Below are 20,158 nucleotides of genomic sequence, written 5' to 3' on the forward strand. Positions count from 1 at the left end.
ACAACAGAGCAAGGTTACAGCCAAGGTTACAACACAGCCAAAGTTACACAAAAAGCAAATCTTTGCATTACTAGCACCACCAAGGAAGTTCTTTTTTGCTTGATTTGCTTGAGGATACAATCTTTGTTCATTCTTTTAGGCCACGCCATAAGAGCCTCGGACTTGCGGCATCTGCTACAAAAATTGACTACATAATCCACACAAATTGTGGAGGCAGTCATAACACAGGTCACTGAACCATTCTGGAACTAAAAACCAATCAAACAGAGGAGAGAATTGCAAATATCTCTTCACTATGTGGTATGGAGCATGAGAAACTCAATTTCAGAACATCAAAATTACTTAACTTTCCTATATCTCCAGTTGAGCCGAGTTCATACTGTGAACACAGAACTGTTTATACAAAAAGGAAAAGGAAGACATTCCTCAACAGTACAGTATAAAATACAATATCCTGAAAAGAATGAACACCAGTAAGCTCTGCACAGCTGATTTGGCAATTGGCATTTTCTAACATCTCAAAAAATGACCCATCCATCCAACAACTGTATCTCCTTTACAATATCTATCCAGGTAATCTCATTGGACTGCTAAATCTTCCAGACCGAATTGTATGTAAAAATCTGTAACTGAATTATTTTCTTCTCAAAATAAATCTTCCCCCACCCAAAAAAGTAAACTTAACAGTTGAATTCTTTGATGATGCCTGTTGAGTATATAATCTAGCTCTGGAAGATTTCGTAACTAGGGTGCTCAAAAGCAACCCTATTAAAGAAACTGAAGTTCCTAGCTTCAGTGCCGTGGAAGACCATTGATGGTGAACAGAGATTGCACACTCCCTAGTGAAACATACACTCACTAACATGTGGGTGCGAGAAATTGACATGCCGCTCCCATATAGACTTGTACCGGTGAATGGCCAACTTCAGCCAGGGTTTCATGTTCCCATTATAATGCACAACAGCAGCACTCTCAATCAAGCGGTCATCTATGTCTACATCATACCCAAGACCCAATACGTGCCATCTTCGGTCTAGGGGCTCCATTAGGCCATAAAATGTCAAAAGGCCTGCTGGAAGTGTGCCCGTTCTCCAAAGCAGTTGATCAGCATTTTGCTCCTGCCAATAATGATAGAGCGATGTTGCATTTGCTTTCCTCCAAGCAATTAGGTCAAATATGTTCATTCCAAAAGCCCACCCACAAGTATGTGGATCAATCTTTGAGCTGATTATTGGTTGCGAGAAATTAAGATATTTGTGATACCGATGAAATGACTCTAAACAAGTCTCCACTGCTCCAATAACATTGCCATGCAATTCTATGGAAAAAAGCTGTGTCAAGTCCTTTTGCACCACAACATCATCATCAAGAAAAACCACCTTCTCCAGATTGGGGAGTATTTGAGGGATGTAGAACCGTAAATGGTTTAGCAGAGAAACAAACTTCGGATTATGGAACTTTATTTCCTGTTCTTGTGCCTTCAAACCACCAGAGGAACCCTTTGTTTCCATCTCGGACAGCCACCTGACAAGAGAAGAAGCAGCATTCAACCATGAGAACTCGTCTATGCAGTGGACTTCGACAGTACACCCTTTGAAGTCATTTATCAGGAACCAGGTTGACATAGCACCAAAATTGATCCTGTCTGTGACTACATGAAACACAAGCTGCTGAGGGTGGTTTGCATTTGACACTGTAGAATTGACAACAACTGAAGTGGCCAGCACATTATCCGAGAATATACAGAAATGATACAGATTATTGTCTACCAACCGTGTGGAATTCCTGTGCTCCTCTGAACGACTCCTTAGTTTTGGGTTCTGAAGCCACTCTTCTGTCAGTTTCACCGTTAAACAATGGATATTCTTGGGAAGTGATTCTGCAGCTAACTGACCAAACTCGGCAGTCTGAACAACTGCTGCCTTTGCACGCTCCTCTAGTGCGAGGGCATGGCTCTTGAGTGTCACCATTGTGGTGCTGATATCATAATGAGAGTCCTGCGCTTTGTATATTAACCGTGCCAGACGAGTTATTATAGGATGGGCTTCTTCCTGAGTGATGGCTCTCCCACTAACAGCCCCTTGAGAGAGCAATCTTTGAGAATTCCTTATTTGGGAACTAAGTTCCCATGCAAGCTGAAGGTTGCCATGCTCTTTCGCAAGGATAACATAGGCCTTTGCTAGAGTCATTTGATCTGCTAATTGCCGTGCAAAAGATGTACTGCTTAAAAGCTCTTCAGTGAAATTAACTTTCCCAGGAGAAACTTCTTCAGTTTCTGACCCTTTATTCTGAAACAAGAACGAGCTAAATGAGGAAATATGCACAATCGACTGAGTTTAATTAAAGAATGTGATTTTCTTTCACAGTGGGAAAGGTCAATGAAGAAATATATCTACGCACTCAGAAGTAGCAGGGACCAAAAATATATTCCAAGTACAAGAAGTTTTTAGTTATCATCCCAATGATTAGCTTTGTTGACACTAAAATTAATTGTTACTGAACAGCTATCATCATGTGTTGACCCATAAATAACAGTTAATAGCCAGCAAGGTTTGGCACCAAAACTCGCACAAGAAATGTTGAGATCATACTTTTGTACACAAAAAGATTAACATGGGCTATTTCTATTAATAACAGAGTAGGCTTAGGCACCCAACAATTATCTGGGCTTTTTGGTTGGTGCCAAGTTCCCCTATATATGGCATGATTTGGCCATGTAATGGGCTGCCGATGATATGCTAACATTTTTTAAGAAAACGAACTGATGGCAGTGGCAAGGGAATATTGTAACTTTAAAAATAGAACACATGCCAAAAACATTCAATGTCAACTCTTCGCATCATACGAAACAGCTTGAGTAACAAACTGTTCTCTCAAGCTTGAGAACAAATAAGAAAATTTCATATTAAAGGAATAAAGCTTCTATCTGCAGGAAGGTTTAGATTTCATCTTCACTGCAAGCCTAAATATTACTTTTGGACAGCAACATTTTTGGAGCGGTAACAGAATAATCTTATCAGAATTAGGTAGGTAACTAGATTCCACAGCGTAGCAGCTAAAGCGATCACAAAAGCAGGACTATTTACGAGCAGCTAACTCCAAACATGTACTCCCTCCGTTCCGAAATGTAAGTCTTTTTAGAGATTCAACTACAGACTACATATGGATGTATATAGACATATTTTAGAATGCAGATTCATTCATTTTGCTCCGTATGTAGTCTCTAATAGGAATCTCTAAAAAAGACTTATATTTAGGAACGGAGGGAGTAATAGCATATTAAACAAGGTATAATTTTCATTTTATTAACATGATCCTCAAGAGAGCTGTAATTATAATTTCATCGTGACCAGCCTAGTCACCTCAGTCGCCGTTTCCTCTTTGTACATAAATTTCTCAGTATTTCTATCATTCATGCATAGTTACATGTAGAATAAAAAAATGGAGGCCAAATTTAGATATCTTCTGGACAATGGCTCGCTAAAATAATCCTTTGCTAGACATTAACTATTGCATTGAACCTGCTTGCCACATGTTTCTGTTTACATTGGTATGGTACCAGCAGTTAAGATCTCTATGAGTCCATGAAACACTATAAATGTCTACAATATCTAGTACACCCTTTGGTCCATAATTCTTGTCGTGGTTTAAATCAAAACAAGGATTACAAAACGGAGGGAGTACATGACAAATTATGTTGGTTTCCAAATTACCTCAGTTGGTTCTGCATAATGAGTTCATATTTTAAATATCATAATATATAAATTCCGTATCTAAGACCTTTACCACAGAAAGAACTATACATCAAAGGCTACCAATAAGACTCACTGGCAATATTATATCCCTATTGACATTGTGTTCTATTAATAATTTCAGTTTTGATCTCGGCTATTTTTCTCATAAGCTGTGCAGTTAAAAAAACAATTCTATCAATGTAATCCAGATTTTACAGACCATTGGATACCATCATACCAAGAAAAGCTAATGTGACTGTTGTAATCAGATAGGCAGGAATAACCTAGGATAAAGTTACTAGTTTACTACTCAGTGCTACTGAAAGTCATTCGCAAATTCGAAGATAAAATCATGACAGGCGATGCTATTCTTTTTGAAGCAAGTACCTAGTAGCTGCCAACAAGTAGTCCCTGGATAACCCAATCGCACCTGTGATAGTTCAACACTGCACATACTACTAAAAATTGACTTATGGTGTGAGTTTAATTTTCATATTCCATGGTGTCCTCCCACCAGTTAAGTAATCATCTTCATAGTAAAGGAATAGCATATGCTATCATGATGAAGATGGGAAACCTCCTCCTGAGAAGGACACTTAACCTAAGTACACGAGCAGACCTCCAACAAGTGCAGAGACAACCTATCAGTAATGCCACGCCAACTACTAGAAAATACAGCCTGTTTGCCGTTTCTACCAACTAGTCATGATTAGCCATCAAAAGCACATTTTCTAGATAGTGGGGATAAAATTTCCATAAACATGCACAAATCAATATAGATAAAAACACAAACCTTCAAGGATCAAGTAACAATGAAATTGGATAATGAAGATCTAGAAAATGATGTGCTCTGACCACAAAAAGCCTAACAACACACAACCAAGCTCACCTTATAACATAGTAGAAGAAACCAACAATGGAACTATTTCTAAAGATCTCATACAAAACGCTAACAGAGATCTGCCTGCACGCATAAAAAGCTAAACTTTTTCCACGTATTTTCAGAATTGACAGGAAGGAAGTGATATTCCGAGCAAAGATGTCACACCACATAATTCAGCAAGCAGGAAATCAGACGGAGTCATGTTTGAGCTACTCACTATGACGGGCGGCCGGAACTGCTCCTTCTGGTTGTGGTGCAGGACGAAGAGCATGAGCCCAACCACAAGGAAGATCCCAACGAGCCACCAGATCCATCCCGGCAGCCGCCGCCGCGACTGCCGCCGGTACTCTGGTGCCCGCCTCCGCATCTCGGAACCCCGCATCTCGCCGCCGTGCGCCCTTTCCCAAAGCCTCTCGCTGCAACAATTCAACCCAGGAACTCCACACGCTGACCTCACTGCCGTCGCGCTAAACCCTCATCCATGGATAGTGCCGAGAACAACCAGAAAGGCACCGTCTTTGCGGCGGATCCGGGGGTCGGATGGATGACCCCGAACAGATAAGAGAACCGCGTCGTGAAGCTCCGGCACTGAGAGAGGCAACAACGCCGGCTGGTAGGAGGTTGGTGAGATCTGGAAGGTCTAATGCGACGAGAGAAAGGTAGGAGGGGCCGGGGGCGCGATTTAGAGAAACGAGAGAGATCTGAGGGTGGGAGGGAGGCAGGTGGAAGTGGTACTTCCTCCTTTCCCTTCGTGCGTCTCCATTTCTCTTGCCTCTTAGGTGTGTGTGTTTTTTTGACAAAGAAGTGGCGCCTTAGACGCGTATGCATTAATCTGAAGAACAAGTTACAACCATGGTTTTATAATGCCTGATGTTCTGATTGCCTAGCTTCAGAAGCATAGGACAGTGACCAACCGAGTGGAACCTGCTTTTACAAATCATTGTAGTACTAGTATTTGATTCTGAGAAGTATACTCTAGCCGCATTGTTGTGAATCCTATTATTAAGCTCCCTGGGAATGTGTCTAACAGTTATCTGAGCCTTGCTAGTAGAGATAAAGAAATTTGCCAATTGACTTCTAATCTCCCAATGACCAGCACATTTAAGGATATCTCTTGCTTGTGCAGCCTGGGCCAAAACTTGATTATCCGTGAAGAAGATGGTGTCTCCTGTTGTGATTGTATTGATCACTTGGGCAGCTACTTGAAGTGTCGTAGCTTCTTCTTGGAGAGGCGACGCGATTTGCTCCTCGGATAAACGAATACTGATATTGACCTCTTGATGTTTTGCAGCCATCTGTATGAAAAATCCTATGCATGTGATGTTTTGTGTATCAGGTTTCCATGTTGCATCCGTAAAGACTTTGCAATTTGGGCCAGTAGCTTGCATTATATCCTGCTGTTGTGAGCTTAGGAGTACACTGTTGCTATGCTCGTCTTGACTAATACCCTGCCCTGCTTGTTTTGATTGAAGTGTTAACTCCTGATTATTTAGAATGGAATGCATAATTTGGAATACATGTATAGGTTTGGTCTCTTTCCTGTCAAAAAGAGAATCATTCCTCGTTTTCCATATACACCAAAGAAAAGTCATTATATTTGTGAGAGAGGTCTATGGATGCCTTGAGTTAAGAAGAGTATTGATAATATCTGCAACACTAGCATAGTTGTTAGAAAGAATTTCAGATTTAATAAACCAAGGATGAGCTATCCAAACTGCTCTAGCAAAGGGACAAGTAAAGAAAAGATGCATGTCATCTTCATCCTGTTCGCATCTAATGCAATTTTTCTTAATATGTTTGGAATATTTCCCTGCTCTCATGCCTGTTGGAAGTGATTTCCTCAAGAGTCTCCAAGCAAAAGCCTGTACTCTTGAAACCATAGTCTTCTCTTTCCAAACCTGCTTTAGTAGTTGTTTAATCTCTTGTGGTACCTGTCTAGGCAATGGAGACCCCTGCTGTTGCAAGTCTTGAAGACATGCTTTATAAGCAGATTTTGAAGTACATTTCCCTGAAGGATGCAATCTCCAGCAAAGGATATCAGTTCCCTCTTGTTGAATAATCGATACCTGTATGATGCTATTGGCCACCTCATGATCAAAAAGATTATAAATAAGTCTAGCATTCCATGTTCTTTGATTTTGGTTCCACAAATCCTTGATCTGAGAAGGATAGACATAATGCCCCAATTGTATTTTCAAGTGCTCATAAATAGATTGCCAATGAGGAAACCAAGGAGTGCTCCAAATGGAGGAATTGCCATCAAGAATTTGATAGATTGAATTTGATTGAAGAATGTGTCTTACCTTAAGAATTGAAGCCCAAAAATCTGATTTTGTAATGTTGCGTAAGTCTCAGGAAAATATTTAGATTTAAGCACCTATGACAAGAAACTTGGTGGTTCGTCTGCAATTTTCCAAGCCGCCGACAAGATTAGGCTTCTGTTAACTGCTTGGATGTTCTTGACTCCAAGACCCCCTTCTACTTTTGGGGTGCAGATGTCCTTCCATGCCCTGAAACAAAGAGCTCTCTTGGATTGATCTTCTTTTATTCCCGTCCAACAAAATTTTCTAATGATAGTGATAAGTTTGGCAACTAGTTTTCTTGAGAAAAGAATATTTGACATATAGTAGACTGGTATGGAAGCAAAAACTGAATTGATCAAAGTTAATCTTGCTACATGTGAAAGTTTATTAGCCTTATAACCAGTCAATTTAACTTTAAATTTATCAGCAACAAAGTTATAGGCACTAGATCTATCCTTATCAGGGAGAAATAGATAGAATTGTCAGTAATTTCCTGCACCGGGAAAATTCTCTTAATATCCTCCTTATTGACGTCGTCTACATTCCTGCTGAAAATAATAGCTGACTTGCTCCAGCTTGGCATTTGCCCTGAAATGTTGCAAAACCTTTGAAGGATTTGGTGCATATGAGTAGCTTCTGTAACTGTAGCCAACTGGCTAGGGATAGCCATTTTTTTGTTTGGTTTGGATGGATATGAGGAGCCATAGATTTGTTTGGTTGTAAGGATAAAAATGGGCTGGGAGGACTCATTCACTATAGTTTTTAAAACAGGACTGCTTCATTGTTGAGGTATATTGGTGTATTCAGGGCTAATTTCTAATCTGTCGAGGTACACAGAACATACACCACATATACACACATTAGCATTAGCAGCTGATTACAGACGTTCGAAATTTCCATTTCCCAAGTAATTAGCACAAGACGCACACACATCACAACCCACCTGAGAAGAGCGCACACACACAACTCGCCGGAGTAGAGCACAAGCCAGCCAAAACGAGTGTCCAGCCTGCAACAACTAGCATAGTGGGCTTGTGTCCTCTCCCAATCTTCCCGAAAGCAGGTCCCCGTCGATCCGTCGGACCAGTGATCCGGGAGCCTCAGCTAGGAGGGATCCATGTCAAAACGCCAGACCACCGCAACAAATCGCACCGCCAACGCGCCCCTAGCCGTCGCCTCCATGAGCTCTGTTGTCAAACTCGAGCGGGAGAGAGAAGGGAGGAGAGAGGGCATGACAAGAAGGAAGGAGAAAGTCAGGCCGCCACGCACTCAATTCCTTGCAGCACTTCGATCTAATGCGGCTGCCGCCACAGGAGAGGAGTGAAACGAGATGGAAAGGGGTGAAAGAGATAATGTTCGGTGGCAGAAAAACATTTTGCAACGCGCGCGCGAGGGATGCCCAGCTCCGTCACTTTCTCGCGAACATGCGGAGCCGAATTTTAAAGGAATATTCCAAGTATCTGGCTGGCCTTATCCCTACTCGCCCACGAACCAAACAGGTGGCAGTCATCCGAAAACAGGCTATCCCTATCCCACGGAAGGATAGCCCAGCAACCAAACGCACCCTTAATTGCCGATCCGGGTCGCTGGTTTTGGAGATGCAAATTCGCAGCCCTATACATGTGTAACACCCACAATGCGGCTATATCTCCCATGTGTCAGGGCACGACTTAGAGGCATAGCCACATGGTAGGCTTGTCGCAAGAGGGGTAATCTTCACGCATCCCATGTACTGAATAAGAAAGGGATAAAGAGTTGGTTTACAATCGCTACTTCACACAAATACAAGTTAAACATACATCATCCAAAATACAATCAAGGTCCGACTACGGAACCAAAATAAAAGAAGACAACCCCAAATGCTAGATCCCCAATCGTCCCAACTGGGCTCCACTACTAATCAACTGGAAACGAAACAACACAACGAACACGGTCTTCATCGAGCTCCCACTTGAGCCCAAACGCATCCTCTGCACTGGTATCATCGGCACCTGCAACCGTTTTGGAAGTATCTGTAAGTCACGAGGACTCAGCAATCTCACACCCGTGAGATCAAGACTATTTAAGCTTATGGGTAGGAAAGGGTAATGAGGTGGATCTGCGGCAAGCACTAGCATATATGGTGGCTAACATACACGAATAAGAGCGAGAAGAGAAGCAATGCAACGGTCGTGAACTAGAAGTGATCAAGAAGTGATCCTGAAGCTACTTACACACAAACATAACTCCAAACCCGTCTTTACTTCCCGGACTCCACCGAAAAGAGACCATCACGGCTACACACGCGGTTGATCCATTTTAATTAAGTTAAGTTTCAAGTTCTCTACAACCGGGCATTAACAAATTCCTATCTGCCCATAACCGCAGGCACGGCTTTCGAAAGTTCAAACCCTGCAGGGGTGTCCCAACTTAGCCCATCACAAGCTCTCACGGTCAATGAAGGATATTCCTTCTCCCAGGAAGACTCGATCAGACTCGAAATCCCGGTTACAAGACATTTCAACAATGGTAAAACAAGACCAGCAAAGCCGCCCGATGCGCCGACATCCCAATAGGAGCTGCACATATCTCGTTCTCAGGGCAACACTGGATAGGTCAAGCTACGTGATAGAGGCAAAGGTGTCCCGTCTTTCGATGAGATGATGGATATCGCTTTGGTGGCAGTCGACTTTGACAATCCGACTACGAACGTGCGAGGACGTCGCGCCTTAGCAATCGCTAAACCAACTCCGAGAGGTTATTAACCACGCCGGAGCACGATCAACCTGACCACGAGGGTCTGTTTCCTGCGAGCAAACAAAGAACAAGCAAGAAACTGAGATTGCAATCTGGATATTGCGAATATAAGGTGAAAGCTTTATTGATCAAGGTGGGGTTCTGTGATGCCTTTGTCTGGTCGTTGAACACAAACGAAGTACGCGAAGTTGCAGCTATGGCGAACTTTTAATCTAAACAAAACCCGAAGTCTAAACGATGCCCTAAGGGCTGTATATATGGAGGAAGAGGGGGGGAATTTCGTGGCCCTTGGTGGAGGGGTCCGAAATCAACCCTATCTCTTGTTTCCCCACACATACGTACTCTAAAAATAGCCTATACTTAGGTATTTCTAAATTACATGGGCCTGGCCCAATAATAAGGTGACGCAGCACCTAAAATAGCCTCGAGACGAAATTTATGAAGTGGCATCTTGTATATTTCGTCCAAGGCTTCATGCACCCATTATGGTGGCTTCAAAGTCCTGAAATCATCACTTGTAACTCCGTTCTTGTTCCCCTTGCGCATGCCATCATCTCCATGCTTGTTCTTGCTCCAATGTTCATCCTTCTCCAATCTAGGCCCTTCATTTGTAAGCAAAACAAATGTATCCAATTTAGGCAGCATCATATTCTCATGAACATTAGAATCATTACCAAGAAACGAAAGTACCTGGTAATTTAGTTGGCGTGCACGAGCTCTAGTAATTGGTCCAATATGTATAGCAGCAGGGGTTGTGGTTGTAACAATTGTATTGATGTCCTCATCATCCTCCCCTTCTTGAAATGAAGTCGTCCTCGACGGAAGTTCATCTTCCTCACCCAAATAAGGCTTCAAATCTGCAATGTTAAAAGTGGGACTAACCCCAAAATCTGCAGGCAGCTCAAGTTTATATGCATTATCATTTATTTTCTCTAACACCTTAAAGGGACCATCAGCACGTGGCATTAACTTTGATTTGCGCAAATCAGGAAATCTATCCTTACGCAAATGTAACCAAACAAGATCTCCAGGTGCAAACACAACATGTTTTCTACCATTATCTCCAGCAAGTTTATATTTAGCATTCATACGCTCAATGTTTTCCTTAGTTAACTCATGCATTTTTAAAATCAATTCAGCACGTTGTTTAGCATCAAAATTAACCTTCTCCGAAGATGGAAGAGGCAACAAATCAATAGGTGCACGAGGTAGGAAACCATACACAACTTCAAAAGGGCACATCTTAGTAGTAGAATGCAATGAACGATTATAAGCAAATTCAATATGAGGCAAGCATTCCTCCCACATTTTCTTATTATTCTTCAAAACAGCCCTAAGCATAGTAGACAACGTTCTATTGACTACTTCAGTTTGTCCATCAGTTTGGGATGACAAGTAGTACTAAAAAGCAGTTTAGTCCCCAACTTAGCCCATAAACATCTCCAAAAGTGGCTAAGAAATTTAGTATCACGATCTGAAACAATAGTATTTGGCACACCATGCAAGCGAATAATTTCACGAAAGAACAAATCAGCAACATTAACAGCATCATCGCTTTTATGACATGGTATAAAGTGTGCCATTTTCGAGAATCTATCCACGACAACAAATATGCTATCCCTCCCCTTCTTTGTTCGAGGTAAACCTAAAACAAAGTCCATAGATATATCCTCCCAAGGAACACTAGGTACAGGCAAAGGCATATACAAACCATGAGGATTGAGTCGTGACTTAGCTTTTTCACATGTAGTGGAGCGAGCAATAAAACGCTCAACATCCCGTCTCATCTTTGGCCAAAAGAAATGTGTAGCAAGTACGCCCTCCGTCTTCTTCACGCCAAAGTGTCCCATTAATCCTCCTCCATGCGCCTCCTGCAACAACAAAAGACGAACGGAGCTAGCTGGAATGCATAGTTTGTTAGCACGAAACACAAATCCATCGTTAACGACGAACTTGTTCCACATTCTTCCTTCTTTACAATTCTGCATTACATCTTTAAAATCAGCATCATGCACATATTGATCTTTGATGGTCTCCAAACCAAATATTTTGAAGTCAAGTTGTGAAAGCATAGTATAGCGGCGAGACAATGCATCAACAATAACATTTTCTTTTCCCTTCTTGTGTTTAATGACATAAGGAAAAGTCTCAATGAATTCAACCCATTTAGCATGTCTATGATTCAGTTTAGCTTGACTTTTAATATGTTTCAAAGATTCATGATCAGAATGTATAACAAATTCTTTGGGCCATAAATAATGTTGCCATGTTTCTAAAGTCCGAACAAGAGCATATAATTCTTTATCATAAGTAGAATAATTCAGACTAGGCCCACTCAATTTTTCAGAAAAGTATGCAACAGGTTTGCCATCTTGTAATAACACACTGCCTAATCCAATTCCACTAGCATCACATTCAAGCTCAAAAGTCTTATTAAAATCAGGAAGTTGGAGTAAAGGAGCATGTGTCAACTTATCTTTCAATATCGAGAAGGCTTCTTCCTGTGCGGTACCCCAAAGAAAAGGCACATCTTTCTTTGTAAGCTCATTGAGAGGTGCAGCATCAAGTAATAAGGAACATGCTTGCATAGGTACCACATCACAATCAACATAATCAACATATGTAGAGATACCAAAATGCACACGAACAGTACGTGTTACCTTAACCTTGCCGCTATTGTTGAACCATTGGATGTAGTAAGGATGTGGATGTGGTCTTGTGGTGAGAGAAAGCTTCTCCACCATCTCCATGCTAGCCAAGTTGTTGCAGCTCCCTCCGTCTATTATGACGCGCATAGAACGTTCCTTCACAACTCCCTTGGTATGGAACAAATTGTGCCTCTGATTTTGCTCAGCTTGTGTGACCTGCACACTCAAAACACGTTGAGCAACTAAACATTCATACCTGTCAGCGTCTTCAGGAGCCATGTATTGCGTCTCATGATCAGAATCATCTCCACCATGTTCTTCACGTGTAGTAAGAGCCAAAGTCTCCTCATCATAGTCACTAGCGGACTCATATCCACCATCTGCGGTAGCAATCATCACACGCGGAGATTTGCATTCTCTCGCATAATGACCTCCTCCCTTACAACGATGACAAATAATATCACTTGTGTGCCCTGTTAATGCCATGGAAGAAGAAGAACCCTGTGCAGGCCTCTACAATCAACACACAAACAGCGGCAAGGTTAAGGTAACACGTACTGTTCGTGTGCATTTTGGTGCTGAAATCTCTCACAAAACGCCTATAGAATCCAGCGAGGCCAAGAAAACTCCTCACTTGTGTGACCGTTTTGGGCTGCGGCCAACTCTCAATAGCTTCAATCTTGGCTTTATCAACTTCAATTCCCTGTGGAGTAACAACATAGCCAAGAAAAGATACTCGGTCGGTGCAAAAGGTGCACTTCCCAAGGTTACCAAACAAACGTGCATCACGTAGAGCAATAGAAACAGCACGTACATGTTCCAAATGTTCTTCCAAAGATCTGCTATAAATCAATATGTCATCAAAGTAAACTACCACAAATCGTCCAATGAAAGCACGTAAAACTTTGTTCATTAATCTCATGAAAGTACTAGGTGCATTAGTTAACCCAAAGGGCATGACTAACCACTCATATAATCCAAACTTAGTTTTAAATGCTGTTTTCCATTCATCTCCCAATTTCATACGAATTTGATGGTATCCACTACGCAAATCAACTTTGGAGAATATTGTAGAGCCACTCAATTCATCAAGCATATCATCGAGCCTAGGAATAGGATGACGATAACGAATAGTAATATTATTGATGCCTCTACAATCAACACACAAACGTGATGTACCATCCTTTTTCGGCACTAGAATAATAGGAACAACACAAGGACTAAGGGATTCGCGTATATAACCTTTGTCGAGAAGCTCTTGTACTTGACGCATAATCTCCTTCGTCTCCTCTGGATTGGTACGGTATGGTGCACGGTTTGGCAGTGAAGCACCGGGAATTAAGTCAATCTGATGCTCAATCCCTCGAATAGGCGGTAATCCCGGTGGCACGTCTTGTGGACAGACGTCAGCGAACTCCTGCAAAATGTTAGTGACAGCAGGAGGCAAAGAGGAAGGCACGTCCTCGAATGAAAATAATGCCTCTTTGCACACAAAAGCATAGCAAACAGATTTGCTGAAATCTAGCTCATCAATATCAGATTTGGTGGCAAATAAACATGCACTTTTCAATTTAATTTCAGAAGCAACACTAGATGGTTTATTATTAGGCTTCATTTGTTGCTCAAATTCTTTTGCCACAATCTGATTTTCACTCTTATTCTTCTCCTGTTTTGCTTTATTAGCTCTATTAATATCATCTTTCAAAATGGAATCAGGAGTCATAGGAAGCAAAGTAATATTTTTATCCTTATGAACAAGAGTATAGTGATTGTTTCTACCATGGTGTACAGAATTTTTATCAAATTGCCATGGTCTACCAAGTAATAATGAACATGCTTGCATAGGTACCACATCACAATCAACATAATCAGCATATGTAGAGATACTAAAATGCACACGAACAGTACGTGTTACCTTAACCTTGCCGCTGTTGTTGAACCATTGGATGTAGTAAGGATGTGGATGTGGTCTTGTGGTGAGAGAAAGCTTCTCCACCATCTCCATGCTAGCCAAGTTGTTGCAGCTCCCTCCGTCTATTATGACGCGCACAGCACGTTCCTTCACAACTCCCTTGGTATGGAACAAATTGTGCCTCTGATTTTGCTCAGCTTGTGTGACCTGCACACTCAAAACACGTTGAGCAACTAAACATTCATACCTGTCAGCGTCTTCAGGAGCCATGTATTGCGTCTCATGATCAGAATCATCTCCACCATGTTCTTCACGTGTAATAAGAGCCAAAGTCTCCTCATCATAGTCACTAGCAGACTCATATCCACCATCCGCGGTAGCAATCATCACACGCGGAGATTTGCATTCTCTCGCATAATGACCTCCTCCCTTACAACGACGACAAATAATATCACTTGTGTGCCCTGTTGATGCCATGGAAGAAGAAGAACGCTGTGCAGGCCCCGCAGGTGCGCTCTTGGCAGATAATGGTGGTTGTTCCTGTTTTCTTGTATCACGGCTGGAGGTGGCACCGGATAGAGGTGCTGGTGCAGTTGAAGTAGAAGATGCACGTGGTGTCTGATGAGGACATCAATACAATTGTTACACCCACAGCCCCTGCTGCTATACATACTGGACCAATTACTAGAGCTCGTGCACGCCAACTAAATTACCAGGTACTTTCGTTTCTTGGTAATGATTCTAATGTTCATGAGAATATGATGCTGCCTAAATTGGATACATTTGTTTTGCTTACAAATGAAGGGCCTAGCTTGGAGAAGGATGAACATTGGAGCAAGAACAAGCATGGAGATGATGGCATGCGCAAGGGGAACAAGAACGGAGTTACAAGTGATGATTTCAGGACTTTGAAGCCACCATAATGGGTGCATGAAGCCTTGGACGAAATATACAAGATGCCACTTCCTAAATTTCGTCCCGAGGCTATTTTAGGTGCTGCGTCACCTTATTATTGGGCCAGGCCCATGTAATTTCGAAATACATAAGTATAGGCTATTTTTAGAGTCCGTATGTGTGGGGAAACAAGAGATAGGGTTGATTTTGGACCCCTCCACCAAGGGCCACGAAATTCCCCCCTCTTCCTCCATATATACAGCCCTTAGGGCATCGTTTAGACTTTGGGTTTTGTTTAGATTAAAAGTTCGCCATAGCTGCAACTTCGCGTACTTCGTTTGTGTTCAACGACCAGACAAAGGCGTCACAGAACCCCACCTTGATCAATAAAGCTTTCATCTTATATTCGCAATATCCAGATTGCAATCTTAGTTTCTTGCTTGTTCTTCATTTGCTCGCAGGAAACAGACCCTCGTGGTCAGGTTGATCGTGCTCCGGCGTGGTCAATAACCTCTCGGAGTTGGTTTAGCGATTGCTAAGGCGCGACGTCCTCGCACGCTCGTAGTCGGATCGTCAAAGTCGACTTCCACCAAAGCGAAATCCACCATCTCATCGAAAGACGGGACACCTTTGCCTCTATCAATCCCGGTGGCACGTCTTGAGGAAAGACGTCAGCGAACTCCTGCAAAATGTTAGTGACAGCAGGAGGCAAAGAGGAAGGCACGTCCTCGAATGAAAATAATGCCTCTTTGCACACAAAAGCATAGCAAACAGATTTGCTGAAATCTAGCTCATCAATATCAGATTTGGTGGCAAATAAACATGCACTTTTCAATTTAATTTCAGAAGCAACACTAGATGGTTTATTATTAGGCTTCATTTGTTGCTCAAATTCTTTTGCCACAATCTGATTTTCACTCTTATTCTTCTCCTGTTTTGCTTTATTAGCTCTATTAATATCATCTTTCAAAATGGAATCAGGAGTCATAGGAAGCAAAGTAATATTTTTATCCTTATGAACAAGAGTATAGTGATTGTTTCTACCATGGTGTATAGAGTTTTTATCAAATTGCCATGGTCTACCAAGTAATAAGGAACATGCTTGCATAGGTACCACATCACAATCAACATAATCAACATATGTAGAGATACCAAAATGCACACGAACAGTACGTGTTACCTTAACCTTGCCGCTATTGTTGAACCATTGGATGTAGTAAGGATGTGGATGTGGTCTTGTGGTGAGAGAAAGCTTCTCCACCATCTCCATGCTAGCCAAGTTGTTGCAGCTCCCTCCGTCTATTATGACGCGCATAGAACGTTCCTTCACAACTCCCTTGGTATGGAACAAATTGTGCCTCTGATTTTGCTCAGCTTGTGTGACCTGCACACTCAAAACACGTTGAGCAACTAAACATTCATACCTGTCAGCGTCTTCAGGAGCCATGTATTGCGTCTCATGATCAGAATCATCTCCACCATGTTCTTCACGTGTAGTAAGAGCCAAAGTCTCCTCATCATAGTCACTAGCGGACTCATATCCACCATCTGCGGTAGCAATCATCACACGCGGAGATTTGCATTCTCTCGCATAATGACCTCCTCCCTTACAACGATGACAAATAATATCACTTGTGTGCCCTGTTGATGCCATGGAAGAAGAAGAACCCTGTGCAGGCCCAGCAGGTGCGCTCTTGGCAGATAATGGTGGTTGTGCCTGTTTTCTTGTATCACGACTGGAGGAGGCACCTGATTGAGGTGCTGGTGCAGTTGAAGTAGAAGATGCACGCGGTGTCCATGATGAAGGTCGGCCTGTAGAAAAGTTAGATCGCGCCAATGCTTGTCGATCCTGCACTTCACGTTCAGCTTTACAAGCAAGATGGAATAAACGAGTGACATTAGTATACTCCTTGTAGTCTAGAATGGTCTTAATCTCTCTATTTAATCCACCCAGAAAACGTGCAAGCATAGCTTCATTCTCCTCAACAATACCACATCTAATCATGCCAGTTTGTAATTCCTGATAATATTCTTCTACAGAATTTTTCCCTTGTCTTAAACGCTGCAATTTTTGAAGCAATTCACGTTGATAATATGGTGGAACCCAACGCGTACGCATAGCAGTTTTCAAAGCAGCCCAAGTAGTTGGAATAGGATATAATCTACAATGTTCAGACCACCATACACATGCAAAACTAGTGAAAGCACAAACAGCAGCAGCAACCCGTCTCTCCTCGGGATATTGTAAACATGTAAAACGTTGTTCAGTTTCTAACTCCCAAGTAAGATATATATCAGGAACATATCTACCCTCAAATGGTGGAATATTCAATTTCAATTTAGGAATATGCACATCATCTCGTACCTGAGGTGGTGGTGCAGGCCTACCATTACGAATATATACCTGAGGTCGACCTGCTGGTGGTGGTGCTGGTGGGTGCACATAGTTCTGATTTTGATCAACCTCATCCTCATAATTGCCCGCATACTCATCATCCTCCTGGGTACCACCAGCAGCAGTAGCAGGAGCCAAAGAAGCATCAATAACAGGAACAGCAGCACCAGAAGTTTGGCCATCCTCAATAGGAACACGCTTCGCTCGTCCATACTGATTCGGAAGGATGCGTTGTTGTTGGTGTTGCAGAGGTGCGATAGGTGCAGCCGGCGGTGGTGGTGGTAAACGCGCGAGCAATTCATTAAACTTGCTATCAAGCTTTGTTTTGAATGTCTTCTCCATGCCATCTATCTTCTCCATGGCCTCGTCAAATCTATTTAGCACATCTTGCACCTGTCCACTCATCATTTGCTGAAATTTATCATGTAGCTATTTGTTCGTCAGGTTCTCCCAATCAGTCTCATCGGCTTGTGATCCTACCATGGTTAGCAGCAAATAGAAACACACAAGAATATGATCCTACAGACTACTAAGAAGTGGTGGTGGTGTATCACAAACCCGTCAAGCAAAACTCAAATTCTTACCAGTTCTTACCCAGCAGCAGGCGGTGATCGGCAACCGTTGTAGTCAAAACTCTCAAAGCTTGGATAGAGCGATTACCAGGGAGAGTCAAACGCACGACGTAGATGTATGTGGAGCTGGGAAGGCTTATAATATGGTAGCAAAAAGGGTCAGCAATAATCAATTCAAAGATGCAAAGTTGAATAAACGCTCAACGACGGTACTGTGCTGGTCCTAGGCTAGACCGTGCTAGAGACGCGAGCCTAGAACACTAACAAAATCATGGCGCTGCACGTAAACAAGTAAAAAGCACACTCTGGAATCTTTTTTTCGCTCTTTTTTTTCGCTCTTTTCTTTTGCGCTGCTTTTTTTTTGCGAAAAATCACTATAATGGCGAGTGTCTCAAAACTCTTCCTAGGTCAAACTGACAGGATGGGCACGAAATTTTTTCGACCACATTTTTTTTTTCGTTTTTTCGACTGCCCGGACCCAAAAACTGGAAACGGGTCAAAAAAAAACTTTCTATAATGGCACCTGTCTCAAAACACTTAGAAACGCCTAAAAATAGGATAGCCAGATTTTTTTTTGAAAAATGCGTTTTCGAAAAATTTTGGGCCTAAACGGAGGGTGGTTTCCGGACTCTTTTTTTTTCCGAAACCTACTCCGGCAAGGAAACACGAATCGGAATCTAGATGGATCTCAAAAACACACCTAATATGCAAGGAACTCGAATTGGTGGTGGATATATGGTGGTGGTATATGGCAGCGGTGGTAATATATGGATATGGACCGGTGGTGGTATATGGATACGGATTGGTGGTGGTATATGGATACGGATTCGGAGCGGTGGTGGTAGGTGACAGGGGCGATGATGATGGTGCGGTGGCGGCGTGACAACTTATGACCAGAACTCGAAACTCTAAAAGACTAACGCTAAGACCAGCAACTAGACACGACGATGCAACCGCAAATTCAACAAAGCAAAACCATAAAAAGATTATGCAAAGGCTCAGATTGGTTCGGATATGATGAACTAACCCTAATTTTTTTTTGGCTTTTTCGTGGACTGTAGGTATGAAGAACAGACTCGATCTAAACTACGAAAAACTGTAAAATCTCACCGAGCAACCTGGAAATCTGATACCACTTGATAGAGGCAAAGGTGTCCCGTCTTTCGATGAGATGATGGATATCGCTTTGGTGGCAGTCGACTTTGACGATCCGACTATGAACGTGCGAGGACGTCGCGCCTTAGCAATCGCTAAACCAACTCCGAGAGGTTATTGACCACGCCGGAGCACGATCAACCTGACCACGAGGGTCTGTTTCCTGCGAGCAAACGAAGAACAAGCAAGAAACTGAGATTGCAATCTGGATATTGCGAATATAAGGTGAAAGCTTTATTGATCAAGGTGGGGTTCTGTGACGCCTTTGTCTGGTCGTTGAACACAAACGAAGTACGCGAAGTTGTAGCTATGGCGAACTTTTAATCTAAACAAAACCCGAAGTCTAAACGATGCCCTAAGGGCTGTATATATGGAGGAAGAGGGGGGGAATTTCGTGGCCCTTGGTGGAGGGGTCCGAAATCAACCCTATCTCTTGTTTCCCCACACATACGTACTCTAAAAATAGCCTATACTTAGGTATTTCTAAATTACATGGGCCTGGCCCAATAATAAGGTGACGCATCACCTAAAATAGCCTCGGGACGAAATTTATGAAGTGGCATCTTGTATATTTCGTCCAAGGCTTCATGCACCCATTATGGTGGCTTCAATGTCCTGAAATCATCACTTGTAACTCCGTTCTTGTTCCCCTTGCGCATGCCATCATCTCCATGCTTGTTCTTGCTCCAATGTTCATCCTTCTCCAAGCTAGGCCCTTCATTTGTAAGCAAAACAAATGTATCCAATTTAGGCAGCATCATATTCTCATGAACATTAGAATCATTACCAAGAAACGAAAGTACCTGGTAATTTAGTTGGCGTGCACGAGCTCTAGTAATTGGTCCAGTATGTATAGCAGCAGGGGCTGTGGGTGTAACAATTGTATTGATGTCCTCATCACTACGAGTAAAACCAACCCTCAAGTT

General features: G+C 42.4%; 1 protein-coding gene across 1 annotated transcript; it reads right to left on the reverse strand.

Annotated features, from left to right (window-relative positions):
- Positions 1-273: 273 nt before the first annotated feature.
- LOC119285839 (hexosyltransferase GAUT11-like) lies at positions 274-5,429 on the reverse strand. Its single transcript, XM_037565170.1, has 2 exons — positions 4,835-5,429; positions 274-2,288 (listed from the first exon to the last, which is right to left on the reverse strand). Exons 1-2 carry the CDS (start codon positions 4,997-4,999, stop codon positions 840-842), a joined length of 1,614 nt encoding a protein of 537 aa, XP_037421067.1. The 5' UTR covers positions 5,000-5,429; the 3' UTR covers positions 274-839.
- Between the last annotated feature and the right edge of the window lie 14,729 nt (positions 5,430-20,158).

Source organism: Triticum dicoccoides, chromosome 4A, assembly GCF_002162155.2.
Source record: "Triticum dicoccoides isolate Atlit2015 ecotype Zavitan chromosome 4A, WEW_v2.0, whole genome shotgun sequence".
In the NCBI taxonomy this organism is placed as follows: domain Eukaryota; kingdom Viridiplantae; phylum Streptophyta; class Magnoliopsida; order Poales; family Poaceae; genus Triticum; species Triticum dicoccoides.

Bases quoted from the DNA above. Each gene is read 5' to 3' on its own strand.
- LOC119285839 (XM_037565170.1), bottom strand. From the start codon at position 4,999: ATGCGGGGTTCCGAGATGCGGAGGCGGGCACCAGAGTACCGGCGGCAG. The intron at 2,289-4,834 runs GTGAGTAGCTCA...TTCTTGTTTCAG, and splicing joins AGTTCCGGCCGCCCGTCATA to AATAAAGGGTCAGAAACTGA.